The sequence below is a fragment of the Dipteris shenzhenensis genome, chromosome 10, assembly GCF_047967505.1.
Source record: "Dipteris shenzhenensis isolate YYH24624 ecotype China chromosome 10, Dip_SZ_1.0, whole genome shotgun sequence".
Lineage (NCBI taxonomy): Eukaryota > Viridiplantae > Streptophyta > Polypodiopsida > Gleicheniales > Dipteridaceae > Dipteris > Dipteris shenzhenensis.
Window position 1 is genome coordinate 28679657 of NC_141605.1, and position 25641 is coordinate 28705297.

General features: G+C 43.9%; 1 protein-coding gene across 2 annotated transcripts; it reads left to right on the forward strand.

Moving 5' to 3' along the window:
- The first annotated feature begins 360 nt into the window (after nucleotides 1-360).
- On the forward strand, nucleotides 361-25268 carry LOC147897654 (uncharacterized). 2 transcript variants are annotated; one of them, XM_087379950.1, is made up of 21 exons: nucleotides 361-516; nucleotides 553-1972; nucleotides 2050-2253; nucleotides 2344-2448; nucleotides 2589-2654; nucleotides 16392-16556; nucleotides 16652-16726; nucleotides 16870-17027; nucleotides 17122-17257; nucleotides 17341-17410; nucleotides 17515-17642; nucleotides 17762-17818; nucleotides 17903-18088; nucleotides 18208-18300; nucleotides 22919-23004; nucleotides 23140-23206; nucleotides 23567-23633; nucleotides 23822-23958; nucleotides 24126-24217; nucleotides 24345-24411; nucleotides 24651-25268. In XM_087379950.1, exons 2-21 carry the CDS (start codon nucleotides 737-739, stop codon nucleotides 24825-24827), a joined length of 3372 nt encoding a protein of 1123 aa, XP_087236076.1. In that variant the 5' UTR covers nucleotides 361-516; nucleotides 553-736; the 3' UTR covers nucleotides 24828-25268. The 2 variants fall into 2 exon arrangements, with proteins under 2 accessions (XP_087236076.1, XP_087236077.1); XM_087379951.1 differs by lacking the exons at nucleotides 22919-23004; nucleotides 23140-23206; nucleotides 23567-23633; ... (2 more) ...; nucleotides 24345-24411; nucleotides 24651-25268 and adding an exon at nucleotides 21211-21358 and having other exon boundaries at nucleotides 361-1972.
- The last annotated feature ends 373 nt before the right edge of the window (nucleotides 25269-25641 follow it).

A 25641-nucleotide genomic window follows, 5' to 3' on the forward strand; every position in this document is an offset into this window, starting at 1 on the left:
GGTCTCTGGAGGTAGCCAGAAGCGCGAGTCGAGAATTACGGCTCACGAGCAAGTTGGCGAGACATTCGGATGCTGTGGGGTGAGCATGTCCTCTCAACACACACACACACACTCTCTCTCTCTCTCTCTCTCTCGCTCGCGGCCCCAGGCTCTTTTAGTGCTAGGAATGATATTAATAATAATTATTGTGAATAATAATAATAATAATAATATTGTGGAAAACAGATTTTAAGACAGATGGGCTGAGATCTAATGGAGGGATGGGTGTAAAGGGGCTTAAAAGCTGGCGGAAGGCTTTTCTTCTTCTTTATAATCTGCTTCATCATCATCTTCTTCTTCTTCTTCTATTGAGCTATTTATCTCTGTTCTATTCATCGTCTTCTTCTTCTTCTTCTTCTTCTTCAAGGGCAAGCTTCAACCTCAAAAGCTTCCTTCCTGCTCAGCTTCCCCTCCTTATCCTCCTCAGAATTTCTGCTGTCGCTCTTCCGCTCCCAGCTCCTCTCTTTGCCATCCCCCGTCCCGAGCCGCATCGCATCCATAACCAGAAAAGAGCTCCACAGCGAATCGAGCACCCCAGCATCAAGAAACTCCAAGGAGCTTCCGAGTTTCTTGGAGTTGAATCATCAGCGAGCAGGAGCAGCCCGTCCGATCATCCGACCGTCGATCAGCAATCCACAAGCACCCTGCAGGTATCCAGTATCGCATTTTATCTTCGTCTCCTTCACGCAGACCAGCCATGGCGGCTATGGAGATGGGAGCTTCTGGCCTCGACCCCCTCGCAGTAGACTCCCAAATCAATGCCCTCCTTGGCCCCGATGTCGCCCCCTTCGAATCGCTCATCGTGCAGCTCATGAGCCCCGGAAACGAGGATCGTGGCCAAGCCGAGCAGCTCTTCAACCTCTGCCGCACTCGGCATCTCGATACTTTCCTCTTAAAGCTCGTCTACACTGTTCGGGCCTCGGCCCGGCCTGATGTTCGTTCCATGGCTGCCGTGCTCCTCCGCAAGCAGCTCGCTTTCTGGCCTCAGCTCAATCCGCAGACGCAGGCCAGCGTCAAGGAGCAGCTTTTGTTTTGCGTCCAACAGGAAGAGGGCCAAAGCGTTGTCAAGAAGCTGTGCGACACAGTGGCAGAGGTGGCAGCCAATTCTCCCGATGATGCGCAGTGGGTGGAGCTCCTCCCGTTCTTGTTTCAATGCGTGAACTCCAATTCTAGTCGATTGAAAGTGAGCGCTTTGCTCATTTTCGGGCAGCTCGCTCAATACATGGGGCCCCAATTGCAGCCACACTTGCCTACGCTGCACGCTATCTTTCAGCAGACCTTGTCCTCATTCATGCCTGGTGATGTTAGAATTGCTGCCTTGCGCGCCACTTCCAATTTCGTTCAGACCCTTGAAGCTGTGCAGGATCGCGAGCGATTTCAAGATCTTTTACCAGGGATGATGCAGACTTTAACTCAAGCTTTGGATATGCATGAGGAAGCCACGGCCCAGGAAGCTCTAGAGATGTTGATCGAGGTCGCCGGCTCAGAGCCCCGTTTTCTACGGAAGCAGCTGGTGGAAGTTGTAAGCAGCATGCTGCAGATAGCAGATGCGGATGGGCTCGAGGAGGGTACTCGCCATTTAGCTGTGGAGTTTTTGATCACCCTCACTGAAGCCAGAGAAAGAGCTCCGGGAATGATGCGCAAGTTGCCTCAGTTCATTGGGAAGCTTTTTGTCATTTTAATGAAAATGCTGCTGGACATCGAGGATGATCCTGCTTGGCACACTGCAGAAGCTGAAGATGAGGATGCGGGAGAGAGCAGCAATTATGAATTAGGCCAGGAATCCTTAGATCGGTTGGCAATTTCTATGGGTGGTAATACCATCCTACCGGTAGCTTCTGAGCTGTTGCCTGTCTACATTTCAGATCAGGATTGGAAGAAGCGCCATGCGGCGTTGATCACCTTGGCTCAGATTGCTGAAGGATGCGCTAAGGTGAGTTGGGCTCTCGTTGGAAAAATTTGCCCTGTGAATCATTTTGCATTGTTCTGATGTAATGTCATGGCTTACAGATTATGACAAAGAGTCTAGAGCCTGTTGTGAATATGGTGTTGAATTCATTTCAAGATCCGCATCCCAGAGTGCGTTGGGCTGCCATCAATGCCATCGGGCAACTTTCTACTGATCTAGGTCCTGATTTGCAAGAACAGTTTCATCAGAGCGTGTTGCCTGCTCTGGTGTCAGCGATGGATGATTTCAAGAATTCCAGAGTGCAGGTCAGCTCCATTTACTTTGGTCGGGTGTTTGATATCGTCAAGGATGATTGGATGGAAAATAACTCTCTTTTGCAAATGCGTGAGTTTCAGGCTCACGCTGCTGCTGCGATACTTAACTTCAGTGAAAGCTGTAGTCCTGAATTATTGAACCCATACTTGGAGGGGGTTGTGGGCAAGTTGCTTGTGCTTTTACAAGTTAGTACTTGCACTCTTTTTACATCTCTTTTCTAGTACAGGAATCAAGCTCCAATATGCATATACCTCCCACTCTTTCTCAACTAGGGTTTGATTATGTGATGAGCTGATTTCAAGCTACTCCTTTATGATCTGACCAGACTGGCAAGCGCATGGTGCAAGAGGGGGCTCTAACCGCTTTAGCTTCTGTTGCTGATTCATCACAGGTGCTTTCAATCCCTTAATCTTTGGCCTTATGCTTTGGAAACTGTAATTGCAAGAGAAAATCGTAGGTTCCAGATTCATTTGTGTTGATGCAAAGAACATATTTTTTATTAACGTGTGATAACGTGCTTAATTGACGCTTTAATATTTCTTTCCATGCTTGTTTGGGTGTCTTTTCGTTTCTATTCCCTCCCTCTCTTGTTTTCGTTGTCTTTGAAGATGAACATGCGACCAGGTTCTTGATATGAAGAGATCTGCACCGAATCTGAACTTGCAAAACACTAGCTTGCATAATGTCCGTGCTTCTTACTCCTCATTAGCCATTGGAAGAACAATTCGTGCATGCTATACATCACGCTAATATGTGGATAAATCAGTTTTCAGTACTGGCAAGACTGACTCACGTGCCACCTCACCTACCTGCTCAATTGGCACCTGCCTCAATTGAGGTATTGGGTGCAATGTGACTTCTAATGTATTATTTGCTGTAACTAGGATGTAGGAGGAGATACGATAGCAGGTCAAAGGGGAAAGAGGGAGGGGGGCTTAAAGCTGTAAAACCTACAGATGAAAGTTTACAATGTGAACACGGCCAAAATTTCAAGACCAACGCTACTGCCCCTCACAACTGTTCACCGGTCTCAACATTTACTCTTGGCAGTATCACAAAAACAATTGCAGCCCAAGAGTTTTTGGAGAAACCTGCAGGAGTTTCTTGTGTTATTTGAGAAACATCTTTACAAAAGTTTCTCGTAGGCAAGGGAACTCACAAAAGTTTTTCACATGCTTCAGAGCTACTTTATGAAAATTTACAGATTTTTCATGCTTATAAGGGTGTCAGGTGTTGGAGATCCTAGAGTGTAGGACCAACAGAGAGAGGAATGATGAGGAGGCTGGTTGAAATGGTGAGTTAGGTATCAGAGGCAGATGAGTTCAGGAAGACGACAATGCTTTGTGGATGAAGGTACTAGAAATGCATCGGTAAAACTTGGAATATGCCCTATGCGCTGTACAGTAAGTCCTCTGCATTGTCACTTGCAAGCACAAATTCAGTTGCACATAAAAGGGCTCAAAGAACCATGAGGGTAATGGCAGGCTTACTTATCATTGGCAGGAATAAGAGGAACACACGTGGGTAGAAGAAGAAGCATGCCATGTGGGCAGATGTGAAATACAGCAGGGTATGTATTGCTGCCATGTGGAGAGCATGGAAGGCTGCCATGTGCAGCAAATGGAGCCTTAGAAGGGATGCAGGCCAGGCCAGCCCGTGGACTGGACAGCCCTGCAAGGTATGGAGGGGGGCCCTGGGCTATTTTGTAATGAAGGCAAAAAGTGTAGCACTCGAATGGGAATTAGAGGGGATTGTGGAGGGGACTACATAAATCCTACCCACCATGCCTGCAAGTACCTTTTTTATGTGACATCTGATCTTATCTTCTTCTCCCTCTTCGTCACAGGCATCAGCCTTGGGTAGGTGGCCCCACCCTTAGTTTTTATTGTATCTGGTTTCTTTTTGGGCTCATAGACCCTTGGGTCTTTCGTAGATGTTGATAATATCTCTCTCTCTCTTCCCCCCCCCGTCCCCAATCCCATTCTGCATCCTTCCCCTTTTCTACCTTGGTGTCCTTTCTTGGGCCCTGAACCTTCTTCAAACCGTCTATCAATTCAACCCGAAACCATTTGTTCCTATTGCCCCTCTTCCGTGTACTCTGTGCATGTAGACACTAGACAGACCATTGGAGAGGATTGTGGATAATTGAAGCCGGCACACGTTCAACCTTTCATTCTTGATTTTGGCACATGTTTTGCCTTTCGGCATTTTGCCATTCGTCAATTGCATGTGCACAGGTGCTCTTCGCTAATATGTCAGCAGGCCAAACACCCGCTATGCGTAACAGCCTGTACATCCGTCCACAGCTTCTTTGTCCAGGTCACATTCCAGATAGCATGTAATAGGACCTCAGATGGGCGGGACAAAATCCTTCGGTAACGTATATAAATATAAATAGGTGGTTATTATGTTGGTTGAAATAGTTAAGGTCAAGGATTTCTTTGTCAAGGTCTTTGATGATGGGTTCCGAGATGACTAGAAGGTTCAATGGACCTCTATACATATATGTTTGGGCTAACTTTTTAGTCATGTGCCTAGGGGCAAAGGTGTGGCTAATAATTAATGTGAGTACCCAAGAGAAGTAAGGTTATTAATGCACGTGGGTTAGTACCTTGCAAGTGGCTAGGTTTAGTATTGTGCTGACCCTGACTAACGCTGCTGCCCTGTCTCTGACCTGCTGCTGGAGCTGCTCTACTGCCAGGCCTATAAGTAGGCCCTTGGCAGTGCTGTACTGTCCTGCTATGCTGTCATGCACAGCTGTGCAGATGTCCCTCCCCTCAGGTGCAGACATTGTGCCAGGTTTGCTGATGCTGTACCAGCCCATACTGCAGTTCCACATAAGCCTAAACCTAGCCTAGTTAAGCTAAGACTATCGCAGAGCTCTAGAAATGTGAAAAGCATGAGGGCACTGCTTGTCTTGCTACAGTGGCAGCCAATGTTAACAGGGTTTGTGTTCTCATTTGTGTTGGTGATTTTAGTAGCATGCTTTTGATTCTTGGAATGTGTTGGAGCTCTCAAATACGTAGGACGGAGGGTAAAGATCTATCAGGTAGCCAAAAGGAAAGCTTCAATGCAGATGCGGCACGTGCTGCAAGATACTGTGAGAGTTAGCGTAGTAACTTCATGAAGGATACAATGTTTCTGTTAATAGGGCTACTCCACGGAGATTCAATTGCAGTATATTGCAGATTTGGGCAGGAGACTCAATCAAAGATTTCGTGTCGGAAATTGTAGACCTAAGTGGTGGAGAGTACTACAGTGGCTCAGGGGTCAAAACCTGAGGATCACTCAAAGGGAGTAATGATTCTGAAACATGTATCATGGCATGAGGTAGCTAAGCCCAAGCTTGTAGTAATCCAAGAACATACGTTGTGCTTCGAACATTAGTAAGGATCAATTTGGTGGAGCTGGCAAGCTCACCCGCTAGCCATAGATCTAGTATAAAGGATTATTCTTCGAGCTAGTATAAAGGAGTACCCTTTGAGCTTGAGTTTAGCCAAGGACCAAGCCTTGTCCATGGGTACAATCCTGTTTCCCATACCGTAGGAGTCCACCAGTCCACATGTTTGGCCAAACTTGGCATAGGCTTGCTCTAGATCTTGGTATCCAAGGAGTTCAGCCCAAGGGATCCCAACAAATGAGTGGCCAAAGATGTAGACTGATATTGAATGCTGTATTTGGGAATGTCAGCAATGCCAAGTCAATAAGGTGGAATGCTTGAGACAAGGTGGCTGGTTGCATCCATTGGAGATCCTAGATAACAAATAGGAAAGTATCTCCCATGGACTTCAATGGGCATGATGCCGTTTGGGTATTGCGATAATCTTTCTATCTTAAATGGTGCGTTGCCCTATCAGCTAGATTTAGATTTAGATGCTCGTTTGGGAGAGACTAAAATGAAATCGTTTAGACTTCACAAGTAGCTGTAGCTTGAATGAAGAGATTTGGACTACTTTTTGATTAGCCTTCTCCTTTAGTGCTAGCCTTCATCATGGCTGAGTTTGCCCTTCACCTCCGGAGTGCCGACAGAAACTCAGTACGAAGACTTTGTATAAATGGATGCTCAAGTATGTGTGGGTGTGTGGATTTGTATGTGTGAGAGCATACTTTTATACTATGGTCTACACCCACTGTTGGGCGCTGATGACGTCAGTGGGGATGTCATAGTAGCTAGTCCCAGCTATGTGTGATGGAGTTTATGGTTTTCAATCTTATGAGTGACTCTCGTGAGATTTGAAACTGCACTATGTTGTGTTTTTAGAGGATGAGTTTGGGAATGTTCCTGGATTCATCTAGGTATATGATGCCATTTGGGTGGATAGATTGACCAAGATGGCCAGCTTCATTCCAACAAAGACTGCAATTTTTGCTCCAAAGCTGGCACAATCATTCGTGGAAAAGTGATTTAGTCTATATGGGTTATCAGCTGAGATTGTCAATGATTGTGACCTTAAGTTTATGAAATTGGAACCTCAGTTGGAGTTAATCTGATCTGAATCAGATGGATGGGATAGACAAAGTAAGTAAATTAGGTGATGCTGCGAGCTTTAGTGCTAGCCTTCGTCATGGCTGAGTCTGCCCTTCACCTCCGGAGTGCCAACAGAAACTCAGTATGAAGACTTTGTATAAATGGATGCTCAAGTATGTGTGGGTGTGTGGATTTGTATGTGTGAGAGCATATTTTTATACTATGGTCTACACCCACTGTTGGGGGTTGATGACGTCAGTGGGGATGTCATAGTAGCTAGTCCTTGCTATGCATGATGGAGTTTATGGTTTTCAACCTTGTGAGTGACTATCATGAGATTGAAACTGCACTATGTTGTGTTTTTAGAGGATGAGTTTGGGAATGTTCCTGGATTCATCTAGGTAGATAAATTAGGTGATGCTGCGAGCTGATGTTTCTCACAAGCAATTTGATTGGGAAGAGTACCTTTCTATGGATGAGTTGCATATAGTAGTGCCAAGCATTCAGCCACGAAGCTGAGTCCATTTGTGTTTATGTATTGATTTGAGTTTGCCCTTCACCTCCTCAGTGCCGACAGAAACTCAGTACGAAGACTTTGTATAAATGGATGCTCAAGTATGTGTGGTTGTGTGGATTTGTATGTGTGAGAGCATATTTTTATACTATGGTCTACACCCATTGTTGGGCGCTGATAACATCAGTGGGGATGTCATAGTAGCTAGTCCCTGCTATGCGTGATGGAGTCATGGTTTTCAATCTTATGAGTGGCTATCGTGAGATTGAGACTGCCCTATGTTTTGTTTTTAGAGGATGAGTTTGGGAACGTTCCGGGATTCATCTAGGTATATTGATTTCAGCCTAAAACTCTGTGGACTATTGGTCTATAAAATATCCAGGTTTCAGTGGCTGCTGATTCCTTACAATTGCAGCATGGTATGCTGCAATTTGCATCTCTTGCTGCAGTTTACAAAGGAGAACCTTTGCTTTTGATTTGCAAAGGAGAACTGTCACGATCTGTGACGTATTCCTTTCTCTATTTCTAGACTTATGGATGGTTTGATGAATGGACACTTGTGGAAGGGTATGCCCTTTCGACGGGACACTTCCTATGAGGCACAACCCTTCACAAGAGACACTCTATTGAAGAGACATTTCTATTGTAATGTACCCTCTCATCAAGGGTCACACCCTTCACAAGGGGTACACACCTCTTCATGCACATACCCTTTGGAGTACACACCTTTTCATGTGTGACTCTTCACTCTCTATATTAAGAGAGGCCCAATTGTATGGATGACACATTACAGATACCCTACAGACATTCAAGCAATACAATTATTCCTTGTTCTCTGCTATCTCAGTCTCCTTTCTGTTCCTTAGCACATTTCTAAATATAGTAAATCTAGGATTTCTTAGAGTGGTATCAGAGCAAATTTCGCTCCTGCCTGTAGGAAATGCCCCCCACCTTCTAGCGCCGATCTGATACATCTTTTCCGCTAGAAGGATATTCGTGCACATTGTGCATGGAAGAGATGGAGAGGATGAGCGTAAAACTTTTTTGCGCCAACCCTGCCTAAAGTCATCTATGGCCTCTCCATCTCCCACACATCACGAGTTGATGTGAATGGACACGACAAAAATCGTGTCTTTTTAGGTGCTTGGGCTGTCCCAAAACCAAGGGACGCACCTTTTCCACCATCGGACACACCTTTTGATGAAGAGTCTCGACTCCTCACCCAAGGGACACACCCCATCGTGGACAAAAGGACACACCTATTCATGTAGGGACACCCCTTTTAAAAACAGGGACACACCCCTTCATGAAAAGGTGCACCTATTCCAAGGGTCACACCCCTTCGAATAGGCACACCTTTTAGGCACCAAGCACTTATAAAAAGGGTACCTAGAGGGGTTAAAATGGAAAACCCAGCCCCAAACCTTAGGTTTACCCTAGCTACCCTAGGGTTAATTAAACCCACCATTTAATTTTTGGGCAACCACCCAACCTAGGCAGCCACCAGCGAAAAAGGGGCGCACCCTTGACGTTCCCCACGGATTTGCATGCAGGTTCGCCTCCACCGTACAGATTTCCACGCAGCAGCAGCCCTCAGCCCTCGCCATTTCGCTGTCAGCCCATGCAGGGTCTGCCCTTAGCCCTCGCCATTTCGCTGCCAGCCCGCGCAGGTTCGCTGCCCGCTTTTGCCTCGCCATCTCGTTGCCAGCCTGTGTAGGTTGCTGCCCGCCTTTGCCTCGCCATCTCGCTGCCAGCCCGTGCCATCTTGCTGCCAGCCTTCACGCGCCATCTCGCTGCCAGCCTGCGCCATTTTCGCTGCCAGCCTTGCCTCGCGTTTTTCGCTACCAGCCACCTTGCCATTTGCAGCCCCGCTGGTTTTGCAGCCCTGTTCCTTTCCATCCTGCAACGTGAGCACAGCGCCAGCCAGCCATTCGGTCGCAAAACAGCCTGCAACCAGATTTTCGCCATTGACAGCCCGCCTCCCCTTTTCTGTTTCGCCAGTCTCCCATGACAGCAGCAGCCTGGTGCGCCAGGCCCTATTGCGATCCAGAATCGGGTACCTGCAGCTTGTTGCGCCATTGATAGCCTGCTCTCCTTGGTTCGCTACATTTTCCTGCCAGATCAGCAGCAGTTTCAGCCTCCTATCGCGATGAAGACAGCGTGTTAAATACCAGGCCTAGATTTGCTCCTCGCCACCCATCGCAACATGGACCTCCAGACAGAAATCTGCAGGCCTCTTCTACGCAACAATTTGGCAGATTAAATCATTGCCAGGTGGAGTCTTTCCATTCTGCTTTTAAGGATTCTCTTGTCATTATCAAATTACAGCAAATGAAAGATGCTCCCTTAAAGCATGGAAACCCTGGTAATTCACCCGGCATTTCAAGGACACCTCAGACATCATCTACCACACAATATCGTGTTCAGATTGCACAACCAGCCCATTTCGAAGCTTTTGCATCGTGGGTCTTCTGTGTCACGTGCCCTCCTAGTGATTTGGACCACATCCTATACCTTCTGCGTGAGGCACCTGAGTTACATTACTTCCTTAGCACAGTCCAGGTTGTGTTCCATGAGACACGAAGATACCCAGAACCTGATATTCCTCAAGAGTTTGCTGTCCATCTTTGGAGAGAATTTTACCCCTCACCTTCAGCATCTCCAGGGTACTCTCCACCTCTCAGCTCCCAGATATCTTCCTATACAGGTTGTACCTTCTCCAAGACAGTATTTACACTTTGAAGGCACTCCTCCTGGATATCCTCCACTTCCGACAGCAGCTCCTTATCCCTTCTCAAATCCGTGGACTCTGCAACCTACTCCTGTCCTCTCACGAGCAGTAACACCACTTTCGGCATCACCAGTGTTACCTTAGACAGGATCTCCTTTACCAGACTTCCACGGGTGGTTTCATCCTGCCTCGCCTGCCCCCTCCAACATGAGCAACCTCAGGGAGCGGCCCGAATCTTCTTTCAGGAATGGTACAAACTAGAGCGCAAGTTCGCGCTTTTCTCACAGGGATCTCCGATATGTCGCAACGCTCGCGTGAAGCCTCTCCAGAGATCAAAGACTCAAGTCCAAAAAAGACCCCTGAAGTCAACGTACAAGGCGAAACACTGCTGCAACTTCAAATTTTCTAGCTTCAGGACAGCATCTCCGACTTGGTCCAGAAAGTTTAACAACTTCAAGATTCTCGCAGTACCACACATACAGAGGATGACGTGACGCAACCAGACGACTATGCGGATTCATTCCCACTAGAGGTAGAAAACACTGAACTACGTGCCCCCTACCGTTTACTTCAAGCTTCCAAAACTAAAAGACTTGACATCAAACTTCCGGAAGCTTACACTGGTCAACGCAATCGCCGAACAGTTGACCAATGGCTCGCAAAATTGCGCATGTATTTTGATACTGTTGACCTCACTGAAGGCAAAAAGATCGCCTTGGCAGCCTCCCTCCTCAAGGATACAGCTTTTGCATGGTGGCAAAGACGCTTAAAGGACGGCAAAAGTGTGTTAACATGGGAACGTTTTGAACACGTGCTCCGTATGCGGTTCATACCTGCCAATGCGGACTTCCAAGCACGTTCAAAACTCTGACAGTTGGAGCAAACGGGCTCCCTGTCTTTCTACATCTCTCAGTTCACCACATTGGTGCTGGAGATTGATGGTTTAAGTGAGGATGATCGCCTTCATGCTTTCATCTCAGGCCTAAATCCCTCATTATGCATTGATGTCCTTAAAGCAAACATCACCACCACAACTGGTGCTATTGCTTACGCAGAGCGCATTACAGATTTTCAAAACACAGGGAAGCAGAGTGCTAATCGCACACAAAACTCTACTATGGCTAAAGGTGCTCGTCCTCAAGATAACACCAGGTTTCGAAAAAACTCCGGTAATCAAGGTCAGCGACAGTTTGAAGATCCCCAGAAGACTCAGAAATCATATGCTGGATTCTAACAGAAGCACTTCTCCAAGGATCGCGCCTCTTCTTCTTCACAAAGTCATTACCGACATTCCCAACATAAAGGTGCGGCCACTGACAAGAAGAACAACTCTAGCACAAAAGGACTTTGTACCATCTGTACAGGCGACCATAGATGGTTCGATTGTCCCAAGAGACCAAAGCAAAATTCCAATATGGAACCTAGCACTTCCCAAAGAGAAGATGCTACCCCAGCACAAGACAAGAAAGGCAAAGCTGTTTGAATGGCAAATACCATCCACCTGAGCCTTGCCAGTAACCTCGAACCTTCCCTGGCCACTCAAGTACTTTGTGTTCAAGGATCGATTCGTGGAACAACGGCCACTATCCTCATCGACAGTGGCTGTTCTCATAACTTTCTCGCTAGTTCTACGGTCGACAAACTTCGGTTGACCACCAGTCCTAGTCTCATGGACTATCAGATTGAACTTGCAAATGGAACTACTTTCTTGTGTAACACCAGGATCAAAAACTTGTCTTCTCGCATCCAACATAATACGGACAAGTTGAACTTCGACATCATGCCTCTTTCTTGGTACGATGTCATACTTGGACAACAGTGGCTCTACGACTATGATCCATCAATCAGTTTTCGCAGCCATACTATCCAGTTTGTCCACCAGGGAAAACTTATTGAGCTAACTAGTTCTAGGGACTCTCCTTCAACCCCAGGTGCCTCTGCCCTACAAGTAAAGAAGTGGGTTCGTAAACGTTAAGTAAAGACTTCACTTGTGTTGGTTACGGCTGTAGAGGAGACACCAACTAAGGATTCTCCTGAATACCTCAGCCAACCTTTTTTTCCAGCCCTACCTGGATATTTTTCCACAGGAATTGCCAAAGCAGTTACCACCTCGACGACCAGTGGATCACCCAATTGAACTTATTTCTGACAGTAATCCACCGTCGAAACCTCCTTATCGGGTTTCTTACACTCAAAATGAAGAAATCCAAAGACAGGTGACCGAGCTACTCGACAAAGGTCACATTCGGCCCAGTCGCAGTCCTTTCGGATCTCCTGTACTACTTGTGGAAAAAAAGAATAAGTCAATGCGCCTCTGCATCGACTACCGAGCCCTCAACAAGCTCACTATAAAAAACAAGTATCCATTGCCTCGCATCGATGACCTCTTCGATCAACTTCTACATGCAACACAATTCTCAAAGATTGATCTTCGTTCAGGTTATCATCAAATTCGCATACGAGAAGGCGATGAGTACAAGACAGCTTTTCGAACAAAGTATGGACACTATGAATGTTTGGTCATGTCTTTTGGGTTAAACAATGCCCCAGTAACATTCATGACACTAATGAACATCTTCAGGCCTTTCCTTGATAAGTTCGTCCTCGTTTACCTCGATGACATCCTCGTTTTCAGCAGATCCCTACATGAGCACAAACAACATCTTCACCAAGTTTTTAAAGTTTTCCGCGCAAATTCTCTCTACATCAACATTAAGAAGAGTGAGTTCTTTAAGACCCAACTCGAATATTTGGGACATGTTATTTTCGCTCAAGGCATCTCTGTGGATCCCAAGAAGGTCGAGGTAATCCGAAACTGGCCTACTCCTAAGAATGCTCATGATGTCCGCTCTTTTCTCGGATTGGCAAACTTCTACCATTCAAAGGTCTATCAGTTTTTCGAAATCGCAGCTCCGATGTCCGAATTATTGAAAAGCACATCAGTTTTTCAGTGGCTTCCCGAAACAGAGTATAGTTTCCAACAACTCAAGCAAGCACTCACTACCACACCAGTTATGGCTATTGCTGACCCAAACCTTCCATTTGAGGTCATGACCGACGCTTCCGACATCGCTACAGAAGTAGTCTTGATGCAAGAAGGCAGAGTTATTGCTTTTGACAGCGATAAACATTCTGATATCCAAACCTGATACCCGGTTTATGATAAGGAGTTTCTTGCCGTTGTACATGCTTATCGCTCTTGGAAACATTATCTCATGGGAGCCGACTTTGTGGTCAAGACAGACCATCACTTTCTAAAGTATATATTTACTCAGCTAGTCATGAACGCTCGAGAGCTGGACGACTCCGATGCTACTTGGCAATCTGATGAAGACTTACAGCAGTACCCTGACATTGTACAGCAGTATTTTTAGAATTTACAATTATTCCTTGTTCTCTGCTATCTCAGTCTCCTTTCTGTTCCTTAACACATTTCTAAATATAGTAAATCTAGGATTTCTTACAAGAACCTTCGCAAATCAAAAGCAGTCACCTCAAGTGTTTGTGGCTGGCCAGTTTGTTTCCCTTAGAATCCCAAAAGATTTTGGGGCATTATGTACTGAAGAAGTTTATAAGCTGTCAGCACGTTATTGCGATCCCTATCGGGTGATCTAAGCAATTAAGAATTTAGCTTATGTATTGGAGTTACGTCCTTGTGTGGATACATCCCGTCAATTCATGTTAGTCGCCTAAAAGAGATGTTATGTGCAACTGATAGCTTAGTTTCTATAGAGGAAGTTTATAAGCTGGTAGCACGTTATTGCGGTCCCTATCGGGTGATCCACGCAATAAATAAGGTAGCTTATGTATTGGAGCTACATCCTTGTGTGGGATACATCCAGCTAGTCACCTAAAGATGGGAGGTGCTACTGATACTTAGTTTCTATAGAGGCGCTTGTGTGTTTAGAGGTCATGTTAGTGTGTACATTTCTCATGAGTCAGATGCAGTCCTAGATTATAGAGAGACCTCTTTGGCATGGTAGTTCCCAGGCTTCTTATCAAATGGAGGGACCAGACGAGTGACGACAACTTGTAAGAGAGTGTTGTGTCTGTGTAGCGGTAATTTCCTAATGAGAAACTTCCTAGTGTAAGGTGGTCTTGTGGTGGGAAACACTATGACCCCAAGTTCATTGCATGAGATGGGGTTAGGTCTAAGCAAGGGACCTAGAGCAAGGGTAGGCTGGATCTCCATCGTGCATGCTCTGGTTTCTTTTTGCCCTGTGCATGGTCTCTCTGGTTCTGTCTCCACATCTCCTCGTCTCCTCTTCTCCCTAATCCATTTTGACCTCATATAAACTACCTCCTTCTCCACTCCATCGTGTCTTGGTGCTGACTCGAATGCATAGAAGTCTGCGACATGCCATTGTGTTTGGTCTAGCTTTGTTTCTCGTTTCAATGTCACCTCCTTCTGTCAGATTTGTCTTAATAGAGTCTCTGTGTCGTTGTAGACGTGATCATGAAAAGTGGGATCAACCGAGAAAGTGATCTGAATGCGTGTCCCTCCTAGAAAGGGTAGTGATATCGTCCACGAATTTGTGGGATGGTTTTCAACCTTATGAGTGACTATCATGAGATTGAAACTGCACTATGTTGTGTTTTTAGAGGATGAGTTTGGAAATGTTCTTGAATTCATCTAGGTATATACTTCTGTCGTATTAGTGGACATGCAAATTTCACCTTGTGAAGTTTTCGTCCATGTTGCGGCCTACTGGTATTGCGTTGCCCTATCAGCTAGATAGAGATGCTCGTTTGGGAGAGACTAAAATGAAATCGTTTAGATTTCACAAGCAGTGTAGCTTGAATGAAGAGATTTTGGACTACTTTTTGATTAGTCTTCTCCTTTAGTGCTAGCCTACGTCATGGCTGAGTTTGCCCTTCACCTCCGGAGTGCTGACAGAAGCTCAGTACGAAGACTTTGTATAAATGGATGCTCAAGTATGTGTGGGTGTGTGGATTTGTAGGTGTGAGAGCATATTTTTATACTATAGTCTACACCCACTGTTGGGCGCTGATGACGTCAGTGGGGATGTCATAGTAGCTAGTCCCTGCTATGCATGATGGAGTTTATGGTTTTCAACCTTATGAGTGACTATCATGAGATTGAAACTGCACGATGTTGTGTTTTTAGAGGATGAGTGTGGGAATGTTCTTGTATTCATCTAGGTATATGATTCATTCATCTTCTGTGACCCTTAGACATTGGCAGATCTCTATTGGATATCAATAGGACATCTCTGTTTGTCTCTTCTTTCAATTGCAGAAGTAGGCAGAGAATTGTGAACAACCTTTGAACATTACACACATCTACATGACTATGTTTGTTATGATCATGCAAGTATAATGAATATGTACTCAACCCCTTTTCATTTTTAATTTGTAAGAATGGGTATATGAATTTATAAGATCCAAGATTTTATACTTATTTGACGAAAATGAAGGGAGAAGCATATAGAGATTGCACATTACATCGTGTTATAAAGTCACAGACACACTTGTCATACGTCATAGGAGCAGGCAGCTGCATAGAAGACGCCTTGCAAAATGTTAGGGAAGCTCTGTGGTGCGTTGCCCTATCAACCAGATTTAGATGCTCGTCTGGGAGAGATTAAAACGAAATCGTCTAGTCTTCACAAGCAGTTGTAGCTTGGATGAAGAGATTTTGGGCTACTTTTTGATTAGCCATCTCCTTTAGTGCTAGCCTTCGTCATGGCTGAGTCTACCCTTCACCTCTGGAGTGCCGAGAGAAACTCAGTACGAAGACTTTGTATAAATGGATGCTCAAGTATGTGTGGGTGTGTGGATTTGTATGTGTGAGAGCATATGTTTATACTATGGTCTATACCCATTGTTGGGCGCTGATGACGTCAGTGGAGACGTCATAGTAGCTAGTCCCTCCTATGCGTGATGGAGTTTTTGGTTTTCAACCTTATGAGTGACTATCATGAGATTGAACCTGCACTATGTTGTCTGTTCAGAGGATGAGTTTGGGTATGTTCCTGGATTCATCTAGATATAAGCTTTGTGGTGTTAAGTGTGTTCCATCTTTTGGTTTGTGTGATCATCAAGTCTATTTTTGGGTTTGCATGGACATAAGGAAACATTCACTTTCTTCCAGGTTTATGGTAAATTGTAATCATCTCTTTCATCTTCGATGCTAGGTTCTGTAGCAGCCACAAGCACTTCATGTTAAGTTTGTACGGGATGACTTTTATTTGATGGATCTGAATGTCTGTTACAGTTGCCTTCTATGTAGTATTTTATTTGGGTTTTGAATTTTGGTAATGATGATTGTGTACATTTACTGAACTGGTTCAACAGCATTATGTGACCCATTTGAAGCGATGCCAATTTGCATGGGGTATAGCTTTCCAAGTTTTTGTGATGTGAAGCCTAACTTGTAGTCGCAATTTAACAGGTCAATTTCCAGGTTTACTATGATAACGTGATGCCGTACCTTAAGGCTGTCTTAATCAATGCAACTGATAAGTCACATAGGATGCTCAGAGCTAAAGCCATAGAATGTATCAGCCTTGTAGGAATGGCTGTGGGCAAAGAGAAGTTTGGACAGGATGCAAAACAGGTACATTCTTTGTACTGGTTGCTTTCTTTTCAAACAATCAGCTTTAGTTGTCCTTAAATATATAATAATAATAATTTTTCGAGCTCTCGAATTAGGTTATGGAGGTCCTCATGAATTTGCAAGGAGCTCGATTTGAGGACGATGATCCGACTACCAGCTACATGCTTCAGGTATTGTATTTATACGAATCTATTATTGTGCTTCAAGGATGGTCTGGTACTGTACTTCTGTGTGGTCACTTGATGATGTTGAGGTGTGGCACAGGTGATAAAATGAGAGTTTCGGACTTATACTGTGTCCTGTCATGTTACAGGCATGGGCAAGATTATGCAAGTGTTTGGGTCAAGATTTTCTGCCCTACATGAGCTTTGTAATGCCTCCACTGCTGCATTCTGCACAGCTTAAGCCAGATGTGACAATTACAGATGCAGACAATTCTGATGATGATGGCATAGAGTCAGATGATGGAAGGTAATTTAAATATGGTTGCAAGATCATTCTTATAGGTCAACACTAATTTTTTGAGATGTGTGATTGAGTCATTATTTGTATCTGAGGTGGGCAGTGTGGAAACCATTACAATTGGGGACAAAAGAATCGGCATCCGAACAAGTTTTCTGGAAGAGAAGGCTACTGCATGCAATATGCTATGCTGCTATGCCGATGAGCTGAAGGAAGGTTTTTATCCCTGGATTGACCAGGTAGGTTTGTATTTCAATCTGCATGTTTATATATTTGTCCTTTTGCAAAGTGCTGATGTTCCTTTTATATGGTGTTGTTATAGGTTGCTCCCATCCTAGTGCCGTTGCTGAAGTTCTATTTTCATGAGGAAGTTCGCAAGGCTGCAGTCTCAGGTAGATGCTTCTCCTGCATAGATGTTAGCCTGGCAAGGACACAGATTCAGCGATTGTGCTGTGAGAGTCTGGTTGGCTTACCAGGAAACTTTTGATTATCTCAGCAATGCCTGAATTGCTACGGGCTGCCAAACTTGCAATAGACAAGGGTCAGGCCTTAGGAAGAGATGAATCATATTTGAAGCAGCTGGCAGATTACATTATTCCTGCTCTTATTGAGGCCCTGCACAAGGTTAGCATTTGAATCATATTACTTGAATGGCCTTTTCTACTGCACTTGATAACAGCTTCAGTAATAATTCTATCAGTGTGTGTAACAAATTTTTGCTTGTAAGCTGGGTTTTAATGCAGGAGCCTGAAACTGAAGTCTTGGCGAATATGTTGGAATCGCTGAACGACTGCATTCAGGTTTGTGTGCATCCTACTTGCTATAGGCTGACAGGGTATATGCTAGCCTGGATCTGAGATGACAGCTACTTTTGTGGTGTGCAGATTGCTGGGCAGTTGGTTGAATCAAGGCAGATAAAGTTAATGGTGGATGAATTCAAGCAGGTGATTACAGCCAGCAACACTCGGAAAAAGGAGAGGGCAGAGCGAAGTAAAACAGAAGATTTTGATGCTGAGGAAGGTGAGCTCCTTCAAGAAGAAAATGCACAGGAGGAAGAGATTTTGGACCAGGCAAGTACATGGCAGATTTATCACTTGCAGCATGATTCCTACTGTGTGCTGAATTGTTGTCATTAGCTGTTTTCCCTCCAATGAAATATGGTATTGAAGTGTGGTTTCCACAAATACAGATTGGAGAATGCCTTGGGACGTTACTGAAGACATTCAAGACATCTTTCCTTCCTTTCTTTGAGGAGCTTATTTCTTTCATCACACCAATGTTGGTATGTTTGGGTGGACTCTATTTGCTTCAATTTCTCTGTGATCTAATCAGTATTTTTGGTGAAGTTATATCTGTTATAATAAAGTTTGTTGCAAAAAATGAACATTATTTTATTGTTCTGTAGTTATTTTATTTTTGACGAGCCAATCTCCCATTGCCCCCGCCCCCCCTTTTTTCCCCCTTCCCCGTTCTGCCGGTTAATAATTGTCTTGGTCAAACACAGGTTCCTCTAGAGGTGCTCGGTTTTCTGTCCCATGTTTGTGGACGGGTCTCTAGTGGGCACTAATAAGGTCCCTAGCTACATGTGGGCATACCTGACCTTGTTGTGGACATGTGCATAAAGGTCCTACCTACATGTTGGCATACCTGATCTTGTTGTGTAGTCAATCTCTAGTCCAGGGAGAGACAGAAGCGAACTTGCAAAACAAGAACACACGCCAGAAATGTTAGCTAGCAGACTCACCACCCAGCCATAGGTCATGATATCTTGGGCAAACCTCCAGGTAAATGTCTAGAGCATCTTGGTTGGTCACTCGCTAGTTTCTGACTCCGGAAGATTCCTCACCTATCTCTTTCTTCTATTTATAAGCTAGGCTACATTCTCTTTGGCTTTCAACTCTAGTGAGTAAAGGTCTTGGCTTGGAATAGCATTCCAAGACCCCTAGACCTCATCCACTCTAGCTCCGGCATCAATCTTAATGCCAGTAGACCATTGTTATTACCGACCTATTTATGCCTTTCCAACGAAAGAACGTGTGAATCACGTGCATTCATTAGATCAGCTGTAGAACTATTAGGTATCCAAGATTATAGCACATCGACTTCTCAACAAATGGTGCAAACACTTTATTGTTTGTAGTTGTGTTGGTGGTAGTAGTTATCGTCTTATCAACCTCTTGGATAAGTTTTTGAGGATTTGCATTGTTGTCTTCTCAGTCAAAGGAAGTTGGAACTTGGATGCACCATTCAAGCATATGGCTTCTCTTCTACCCAATAGTGTAGAAAACGATAATGCATGCTTGAATTTGTAGACCAACTTTAAAGAAGGCGAGCCCGCCAACATAAGAGGGGACAAAGGGGAAGGGAGGGAGAGAAGTCTAGGATTGGTGGTCTCAGAAAAATCCAATAGCAGCATGTTCTTTCCAAGATGAATAGTAAAGTACAACGGTGCTTATGGGATTATTATACATAGGACACTTGCCATCCCATTATAGAATTACATGTATATGGGATAAGTTCACATGGCAGTTTTCTACAATGCACTATACAAGAATGGTCTACATCTAAGCTCTAGTGCTCAGAATAACATAAATGAGCACACTAGAGCTGTCTACTCAAGTAGCTCTAGCTATCTATGCATAGAAAAATGCTACAACTGTTACAAGCCATCCTCACTTGAATAACTCAAAAATTGGAGCAAGAGGTACTGCAAATTTAAAAAAATCAGCAGCCAAATAACTGGAGTGTAAATCAACTTCAAGTAGGGACTGTTTGTGTGTACTAAAGGGCAGCTCCAATATCAGCCAAAGCATAGACAGTAGATGGTCATCCTCATGAAGGAGGTAGAGCAGGTTATATTGATCCACTATGGAAGACGGTTCATATGTAGCCTCATCCTTGGCTAAGCCTTGGCACTTGACCTTGAATCTGGTAACTGTTTTACCTCTTACAATGTGGTTTCTGAAGCTTGGGAGGCATATACGTTGTCTTCTCTATGCACAACAAATCGTGCACTGGGGCTGCATATGGTGAAGTTTCAAAGACAATTGCAACATCTATCTAGAGCAGGTTATATTGATCCACTATGGAAGACGGTTCATATGTAGCCTCATCCTTGGCTAAGCCTTGGCACTTGACCTTGAATTTGGTAACTGTTTTACCTCTTACAATGTGGTTTCTGAAGCTTGGGAGGCATATACGTTGTCTTCTCTATGCACAACAAATCGTGCACTGGGGCTGCATATGGTGAAGTTTCAAAGACAATTGCAACATCTATCTAAAGCTGAATTCCTTTCTTTAAATTGTTGCATATATGGGAGTTCTACAAAAAGGTTTGGCTCATTGCAAATGTACCCCTTGAGTTTGTGGCTTGACGTTCCATACGATCAAGACATTCTACGCAGGTAAAGTTCATATGGCAAAGCCTCTAGCTGCAAGCTTTGGTGTCCCATACTGCCAAGGCACACACCTCAAGTATCATCTCTAGTATCACTCCATACAATTCCAAACTGAGGTTGCATAGACTGAGTCATTATGCACACAATTTGAAACAAGATGGCAATTAAAACAAGTTGGATAAATAACCCTGAAGTGAATCCAAAGTGTGATGAACTACCCAAAGGTGTCGCTTGATATTTTTTCTGTGAGTAAACCATTCAAATTAGAAGCATATGCTCTGCGACATTACAAAGCTTTGAGACTACGAAGAACAAGTCGAGATTGAGATAACAACGGCTTTATATTGGATGCTCCAATCAACTTTGAGGAACAAAAATCTAAACACTCTTTAGTCTTTGCGCACCATAAATTTGTTCAATGGGCCTGTCTTAATATTCCAACTTAGTAACAAGCCACTCATGAAACATGTGAGTGCTTGCTTGGCATCCCATTGAAGCTGGAGCAAGTATGGAAATTTTGCACGAGCCTTGAGGCGATTCAATCAGAAAAGCATTTAAGAAATTAGGGAAGACGTCTTGATAGCACAATGCACGCCATGCCTCGTCTTTGTTCTTCCCAAAGTCAACCTGCCACTCTGGATATAACACACGGTCCAATAATCAGCCTACAAAGCCATCAATGTGCATAAGAATAAGTGATGCCCGTCAACTTAGGTGTAAGTTAAGGTCAATGATTGTTTTGTTGATCTTAAGTTTTATTTTGTTTTGGGGTTTTGTTTTGGTGGGTGATGTAGCATGTAGCTGGCAATCCCACATTAACAGATTAACGATCGGTAAGAGGAAGGAGCAAAGGAGAGTCGTAAAATCGAGGACAAAGGCTGAATTGAGATGCTCAAGAGTTGGAGATATGGAGAGGCCAAAAAGCAAAAAGCATAAGTTAAGTTTGGGTAAGACAACTATGGCCTGCCCCTTGAATAAGCTCTATGAGCAATTTGGTATGTGGCCCCAAAACAGCAGCTTAAGCACAATCAAGTTTGAAATTGTGTAAATCTTGAAAAGAAGCTCCCAAAAATTCTCTCCCCTTTCCTGAAGGTTGCAATTCTAGCTTATTTGCATGTGAGGGAATCATGGCTAAACTAAATCAATTGATATAAGAGGAAACTGCAAGGAGATGTCTGTCTTAGTTTGGTCGAAATGGAAGATGTTCTGGTGGCTATGCAAGTAAAGCAAGAGCTGCTCCAAGAAAGACGATTCATACCTAGAGTTGCCGATTTTGCCAGCCTTATTGCGAATGAGAGATCTTTTGACCAAAAGCAATTACTTCCTTCGTGCTTGATGCTGGCTGTTCCTGCAAGCCACCCTACATACATAAAGCCAACTCTTCTTTACACTGTTGCCCAAAATGCAGCAATCTTTTAAAAAATGTCACCTCTACTTGAACAGCAACTAAGCAACTCCCACCACTCTCGGCTGAAGGTTCTTCCAGCCAGCTCTACCACAGTTGGCACATGATTTACCACTGAGCGCTGCCTTCTCTCATGTGTGAACCAAGACCAACAAATGCCAAGGGTCTGCTCTTGAATGTCTCAATCTAGATGCATGCACATAAATAGTCCACATGATAAGATGTATTTGCTATTATGCTATGCATGGGATTAATTACAGGCATAAATGCCTCATAAGATCCCATCTCACATCTGCACCAAGCATGACTTCAATTTTGGAAAGAATGCCAAGTCCAATCTTGCTTCGTGGGGAGTGAATGATCAATACAACTTCGGCTATGCGTTGAGAAAGGAGTCCAACTTCTTTCAGGTGGAATGTAAAAATGAATTTGCAAGCCTTTTAAGAACAAAGTTGCTTTCAGGCTGAAAGACAGGCAGGCTGAAATCAATGTGAGATCATTCTCAAGATTGTCTCTGATAGCATTGCAAGGTCCAGAGCTACAGGTACTGTGTAGGCATTCGAGAGAGGTACCTGCATAGAAGCCAGCCTGCCAAAATAAGGAATCACCACATGACCCTTGAGGGAGAGGTATTGGACTCACCACTCAGACAGAAGTCACAATATCTCAGACCACCACCATAGGGTGACCTGATCCAAACCCAATGCATGCCACGAGGTCCATAACTCTTCAGAGACATTTCTTTGACAGTGAGCCCTAGCTTGGCACCCTAGACCTCATACACGCTAGCTTGTGTCTCAACCTAGGTCAATCATGAGCCTGTCTAACCTTAGTTTGAGTTGGCCAAGCCTTCGGCTAGACTGTTGTTAGTCCTGGTCGGACACAGCTGTGTGCGTGCGTGTGCATCCTTCCGCTTTCCTTTCTTTGTCTTTGGCTCTCTTTGTTTTCCCTGTTTTATGTCATTTTGCATCAGTAAGATTGAATACATTGTAGATTCATGAAAGTGACTATTATATTTCGTCTGTTTGGAAATTTTTGTCACTATCGTGCCTCCTCCTTTGAAACATCCCTGCTGCCTACGTGTTTTGAGCATTCAGGGTAAGGATAGGTCACCTGAAGAAAGGAGAATAGCTATTTGTATGTGCGATGATGTTGCCGAGCAGTGCCAGGGACTGGCAACGAAGTAAGCAAATTTGAATGTCATACTTTGCAAATCTGTAGTTTTGTTATGGCATGCGATATTCCTTGGCAGGTTGTGTGCCAATGTTTCTATGAAGGCTGGATGTTAATCGTGCAGTTTGCATTCTTTTCTGAGCAGGTACTATGACTGTTTTCTTCCCTTTTTGTTGGAAGCCTCAACTGATCCGAATAATGATGTACGGCAGGTGAGGGCCAACGCTCACAGCCTCTTGTTTCAAATCTCGAACTGGAGCTTTTATATGTGTAGTGAGTGTTTGTTCAAATTGACGATGGTTGGTGTTCACTCAATATCGAGATATTGTGTATTTTGGGAATTGAATTTGTGTACACGATCTCACCTCTTCCCTTTCTTGCTACTTTTTGAAAGTCAGTGAATCGTGACCGTGGGAGTGTGGGAAGTCATGACATTAAAATAGTGTTGATGCTGCTTTTGGAGAATGTGGGAGTTTTGTATTCCTTGGCACCTTCATCGTGCTTGCTGTCTCCATTGTTTTGGCATTTGAAGGATAAAGGATCAACTTTCCTTGTAACGTTTTGTTGTTTAGGCTGCTGTGTATGGGATTGGAGTTTGTGCTGAATTTGGTGGAACAAAATTCAAGTCTATTGTGGGAGGTAATCAATTATCATGATTCTGAAAGTTGCCAAGTGAACTTGAAAGAAAATTATGTTCTTCAGATTTTGATAGAGTTGACATCATATCATCACTACTTCTGAAAGTTGTCAAAAGCAAATTTCGTTTTCGCATAGGTTGCTATGTGAGATTTGCATATAATTGACATTGTATACTTGAATGCTTGCAGAAGCCTTAGAAAAGCTGAAAGAAGTGATTAGTCAACCATCGGCATTTCAGTCTGAAAGTGTAATGGCGACAGACAATGCTGTTTCAGCTCTAGGGAAAATTTGCGAGTTCCACAGAGATAGCATTGATGCTGCACAGGTAGTTTGTCTATGTAACTTTGTGACAACTAACTAGATTTTCACATTCTTCTCATGGAACTTTGAGCTGTTCCATTTCTCTGTGGTAAAGGACGATTTCCTGTGTACTCGCAAATATAATTTTATCTCTTTGGGGAATTCTTAAGCATATTCATGTGTGAATCGCAGGTGGTCCCAGCTTGGCTGAGTTGTTTGCCCATCCGTGGGGATTTGGTAGAAGCTAAAGTAGTGCATGAACAATTGTGCTCTCTGGTGGAAAGGTGTGTGTCCTGTATTTCATGCATTTCTTATGGTCTCAAGGGTTTATGTTTGATCAAGCCAGAACAGTGAGTGCTCACATCAGTGTATTAAACTGAACTAATCACAAATGATGAACTGTTTTTACAGGTCGGATCCAGTGCTCTTGGGGCCAAATAATCAGTACTTGCCCAAAGTCATTGCTGTATTTGCAGAGGTGCTTTTTGGTGGTGTTTGCAAGATTTCCAATATTGTTGTGTAACAGAGGAGTTCTTGCTTAAGGGAGTCTACGTTGTGAATGATTGTGTCTCCTGAAGTTTGTTGATGGCAAAGTTGCAAGGATTTCATATGCAATGTCTTTAATTGCCCAACTTCTAGATTTGATGCTTGAGTGCGTTAAACATGTTAAAGTGGAGCTCTATGTAATATCAGACTGAGATGTTCTTGCAATTGCAGGTGGTAACTTGTGGAAATGACCTTGCCTCCGGTGAGACAATCTCCCGAATAGTCAATATATTGAGACACATCCAGCAGACTATGCCAGCGCCAGCCCTTGCGTCAACGTGGTCTTCGTTGCAACCACAGCAGCAAGCTGCCTTGCAGTCGATTTTGTCTTCTCAAGCGTCCTTTTGATTCTCTCATAGTCAAACAAATAAAAATTTTAGTGTTACTTACAGACTACAGGGTTTTTACTCACGGGCTTTCCAGAAGAGGATAAGGTCCACCCACATTATTTTTCCAGCACAATTTTTTGACTCTTTGAGTTAGGGTCTGGTGATAATGTCCTGCCAGGAGAGTGTTGAATTTATGTTGTAACGAGAAATGATTTATTGGTTTGGAGTTCCCCAATAATACATTGGTCCAAGGATCAACAGTTGATGTATAGTCGCTCAATCTCAGTGTAATCATTCTTTAACAGTTTTTCATTTTTCAAGGCTTCATGCCCCTATTGGCATCTACAGGCGAAATTCATCTTGTTAATATGGCAATGGGCTGAGGCTGTCGAGTTGGTTATACTGTGCAGTACTGGCCATGTATTCTTCATTTACAATGTAACTAGTTTATACATGAAAGTCTACCTCCTTGTATTTCAAGGAAGTTATTGCAATCACTGATTTACCTTGAAGAGCTTCAGAGTTTTATTCAACGCCTTCAATGCAATGTGTGGGTGAGAGTTATATTCAACACTTTCAACGTAATGTGGGTGAATGGTGCACCTTGGAGTGAGTGCCTTCCTAGATCTAAGTATTGTGGCTGTACAAAGGGCAGTTCATACTTTTTTCTCTGAGGATTTGTCTGATTCTACCTATTGACATAGGTAGGCTGAGGTTTCAGAGTCACTTTTGAAAATTGAAAGGGACTCTTTCGATTAAAGCATCTGAAACGACCTCTATTTTGAGATAGGGTAGCGACATTTAAGGGTCTCTTTCACCTTACGGCATTATCT

Bases quoted from the DNA above. Each gene is read 5' to 3' on its own strand.
- LOC147897654 (XM_087379950.1), top strand. From the start codon at position 737: ATGGCGGCTATGGAGATGGGAGCTTCTGGCCTCGACCCCCTCGCAGTA. The intron at 17,258-17,340 runs GTAGGTTTGTAT...GTGTTGTTATAG, and splicing joins TTTATCCCTGGATTGACCAG to GTTGCTCCCATCCTAGTGCC. The intron at 24,218-24,344 runs GTGTGTGTCCTG...CTGTTTTTACAG, and splicing joins TTGTGCTCTCTGGTGGAAAG to GTCGGATCCAGTGCTCTTGG.